The 4,085-nt window shown below is 62.0% G+C and overlaps 1 protein-coding gene across 1 annotated transcript; it reads left to right on the forward strand.

Annotated features, from left to right (window-relative positions):
- Positions 1-2,428: 2,428 nt before the first annotated feature.
- On the forward strand, positions 2,429-3,559 carry FOXL2 (forkhead box L2). Its single transcript, XM_012749112.2, has one exon. It carries the CDS (start codon positions 2,429-2,431, stop codon positions 3,557-3,559), a length of 1,131 nt encoding a protein of 376 aa, XP_012604566.1.
- The last annotated feature ends 526 nt before the right edge of the window (positions 3,560-4,085 follow it).

Below are 4,085 nucleotides of genomic sequence, written 5' to 3' on the forward strand. Positions count from 1 at the left end.
ATCCACAGCAGCCCCAAACATAACTCACCGTTCCCACCCATAGCCTGGGCACTGATGGGGCTAAGAGTAAGGAAGAAGAAAAACACCTGCACTGCAGCTCAGGAAGCAGCCCCAGAGACTTTGAAGAAGTGCTGCTTGCCCCCGTGTATGTTGGGAGCAGCGGGAGACAGCCCAGAAAAACAACCAAGCTACTTTGGGATATTTTCAATAAGGAGTAGAGGTGGGTATTTACTGAGGTGAGTAGAGCCTTGCGACCAGGCCAGGGCTGCCCTGCTGACCTCGCTAGAGTCATCTTCAAGATGGTGAATTCTAACGAGCCCCATCACCCTGTCTCTCTTCCTTTCACCTCAGAATGCAGATCAGAGTCTGGGGTGAGAAGCAGACAGCACATGAAGGTGGCCTGTGGATGCTGGAGCCACAGGTTACTGAAGGCTCCTCAGGCTTCAGGAGAATTTCTCAGAGACTGCTTAGCCTGGGAGGAAGAGGTAGTGACAGGCATTGGGCCAGCCACACCACACATGCCAATCACTAACACACACCTGCAGGCCACCATTCAGTCCACCTTCTCCACAAAGCATCCTGGCCCCCCTCCTCAGCACCCAGGAGTTTGGTGCTTAAGGATTCAAAATACCAGCCAACTTTCTCACACTTTATGACTGTAGACTTTTTGTTAGGGCTAAGTTAAAGGGCACTGTTAAAAGGCACACCTGAGGGGTTTTTTTTGCCAGCACTGATTTTTCCCTGAGACAATCTCTGCACGTGCTAATCTAACTGGGTCCCGATCATACTTCTGCTGAAGGGAGGTGAGAACTCACCCTTGAGCCTTTGGAGAAAAGATTAGAACAAATGTCTCATCGTGAGAGAGATCTGAATGAGTTCCTCCCTCAGCATGTTATTTTTCTTCCCAGGCTGTGATAGAATACATACACTGGGAAGAAAGGAGACACGAAAGAATTGTGAAAGAAAGAAAAGAAAGGAAAAATGAGAATAGAAGAGAAGAAAAGAGAGTAGGTGCTATATCCACCAACCATACTCTGATATTTGATACACATATATCATTACATATCTGTATGAATATGTTTTACCGTACAAATACAAATACTACACCTTGCACATGTGCATACCTGTGTTTTTGACCAGCACACGTGCACCTGGACAGCTGGCATCTCACCCGCCTCAGAGACAGACTCTCCCCATGATTTCCGCATGTGACACCTGTGCACACACATACACAGTTCCTCAAAGCCCCAAGCAACATCCTCGCCTGTGTTCACACAAGAGCAGAGGGACATCTACTTGGTGTTGTTTAAGCACACACACAACCGTCACTCCAGCCTGTAGAATTACAACGCGAATTCCGAATTCCGAAGAGTGGCCTGGTTCCTAGATCCTCTCCCAACGCAGAGAAAGGCAAAGCGATTCAGCCGGCGCCCCTGGACCTCTCTTCCCAGTGATCCTCTCCTCAGCTCCACCATGGTCCACTCGCTCTGAGAGCGCGAGGGACAGGCCAGGCCGAGGTTTCTTCGTTCAGTGACACGCGTTTCTGGACTGGTTTTCCCAAAGCTCCAGAGCAGCTCTCCCCACCCCACCCCGGTCCGGCCCCCTTGCCGGCTCGCCCCTCCCCCAGCGCCAAGCTAGAAGTTTAGCCCCAAGACAGCAGCAAAGGGCAGAGCAAAAGAGTCGTTTTCTTTCACCTGAAAGCTGCGAGGAGGCTTGGAGCGCCTCTCCTCGCTGGAGCCCGAGCTCCCTGCGCACGGGCCGGGTACGGGCGGACCCCACCGGAGCCCTCGGCATCTCCCGGCTCAGTCCGCAGAGCAAGCACCGGCAGATCAGGGGCTCGTGAGAGCGTGAGCCCGGCTGTCGGCCGGGTCCCCGCGGCTCGCCGAGTGGGGGCAGGCCGGTCCAGGCTGTGCGAGGCGTTTACAAAAAGTGACTTGGAGATGAACTCGCCCGTGCGCGGCTGGCCGCCCCGCTATAGGGGCGAAGGCGCCTGACGCAAGCGGAACTCGGCGGAGCCCATACGAATCAGAACAGAGCGAGGCTCCGGGCACACTGGGGACTGCAGGAGGCAGCTCCGCCGGAGACGCGGGTCGTGCTTAGGGAAACGGGGGGTGGGGGGAGGGGAAGAGCGCAAAAAAGAAAACCCACCGAGGCGGGGACTGGCTTGGGCGGGGAGGGGCGGCGGCGCCGGAGCCCCTCTCTGTTGGGCGGACTCCCCATGGCCAGAGGCTGAGCTCCACTCCCGCTGGCCGCTCCCTAGGGGAAGGGAAAGAAGAGGGAAAGAAGAGAGGAGAGCAGCGAGAGGCCTCCGCAGTCTCCAGAAGTTTCAGACTCGGCCTCGAGCGGACTTCTGCGCCCCAACACTTCACCGCGCCAGCGCCTAGAGAGGAGAGCAGGGGCGGCCCTGCAGCGGCTCGCCGGCTTTGTCATGATGGCCAGCTACCCTGAGCCCGAGGACGCCGCGGGGGCCCTGCTGGCCCCGGAGACCGGCCGCACAGTCAAGGAGCCGGAGGCGCCACCGCCGAGCCCGGGCAAAGGCGGCGGGAGCGGCGGTGGGACAGTCCCGGAGAAGCCCGACCCGGCGCAGAAGCCCCCGTACTCGTACGTGGCGCTCATCGCCATGGCAATCCGCGAGAGCGCCGAGAAGAGGCTCACGCTGTCCGGCATCTACCAGTACATCATCGCCAAGTTCCCGTTCTACGAGAAGAACAAGAAGGGGTGGCAAAACAGCATCCGCCACAACCTCAGCCTCAACGAGTGCTTCATTAAGGTGCCGCGCGAGGGCGGCGGCGAGCGCAAGGGCAACTACTGGACGCTGGACCCGGCCTGCGAGGACATGTTCGAGAAGGGCAACTACCGGCGTCGCCGCCGCATGAAGCGGCCCTTCCGGCCGCCGCCCGCGCACTTCCAGCCCGGCAAGGGGCTCTTCGGGGCCGGAGGCGCAGCGGGCGGCTGCGGCGTGGCGGGCGCAGGGGCCGACGGCTACGGCTACCTGGCACCCCCCAAGTACCTGCAGTCCGGCTTCCTCAACAACTCTTGGCCGCTCCCGCAGCCGCCTTCACCCATGCCCTACGCCTCCTGCCAGATGGCCGCGGCCGCAGCGGCTGCGGCAGCGGCGGCTGCGGCCGCGGGTCCAGGCAGCCCTGGCGCCGCTGCTGTGGTCAAGGGGCTGGCGGGCCCGGCCGCCTCGTACGGGCCGTACTCACGCGTACAGAGCATGGCGCTGCCCCCCGGCGTAGTGAACTCGTACAACGGCCTAGGAGGCCCGCCGGCCGCGCCCCCGCCACCTCCGCACCCTCATCCACATCCGCACGCGCACCATCTGCACGCAGCCGCCGCACCCCCGCCGGCCCCACCGCACCACGGGGCCACTGCACCGCCCCCAGGCCAGCTCAGCCCCGCCAGCCCAGCCACCGCCGCGCCCCCGGCGCCCGCGCCCACCAGTGCGCCGGGTCTGCAGTTCGCCTGCGCCCGGCAGCCCGAGCTCGCCATGATGCATTGCTCTTACTGGGACCACGACAGCAAGACCAGCGCGCTGCATTCGCGCCTCGATCTCTGAGAGCCCACCGCATGCCGGCGCGGACCGATGCAAGGATGCAGACTCGTGGGATGCCGGCCCTGGTGGCAGCCACCGCCGCCAGGCGGAACTCGCGCCCGCTGGGGCCGCCTCTTGAGCCAGCGCTCATGGCCCCTCTGCGCTTCTTCGCTCCCCTCAGCTCCTCTCGCTCCTCTTTGTCCCCTCCGCTTCTCCTCTTGAGCTCGCCTCCCTGACCTCTTTGCCCTTGCGCTCCCCCGGCCTGAAGCCGCCGCTCCGCGCTCTTTCTACAGGCTTCGTCTCTTCTTGGAGCCCCAGCGTCTGGGCTGGACACTATGCCAAAATTCCGCGCGGAGAGAAAGCGCCCCGGGCCGAGGTGCAGCCGGGCATCGGCTGCGCAGACCTCTCGGCCTTGTCCCACAGGTCGGTGCGCTCACGCTCCGCTTTCCCCGTCCGACTGCCGCGCAATCCTTGCCTAAAAGCGCCGGGCTGGACCAGCAGCGGGACCCGCGCCGCCCGAGAAAGGGAAGGACGAACTTGTCTGTTTGCT

Source organism: Microcebus murinus, chromosome 1, assembly GCF_040939455.1.
Source record: "Microcebus murinus isolate Inina chromosome 1, M.murinus_Inina_mat1.0, whole genome shotgun sequence".
Classification (NCBI taxonomy): domain Eukaryota; kingdom Metazoa; phylum Chordata; class Mammalia; order Primates; family Cheirogaleidae; genus Microcebus; species Microcebus murinus.

Bases quoted from the DNA above. Each gene is read 5' to 3' on its own strand.
- FOXL2 (XM_012749112.2), top strand. From the start codon at position 2,429: ATGATGGCCAGCTACCCTGAGCCCGAGGACGCCGCGGGGGCCCTGCTG.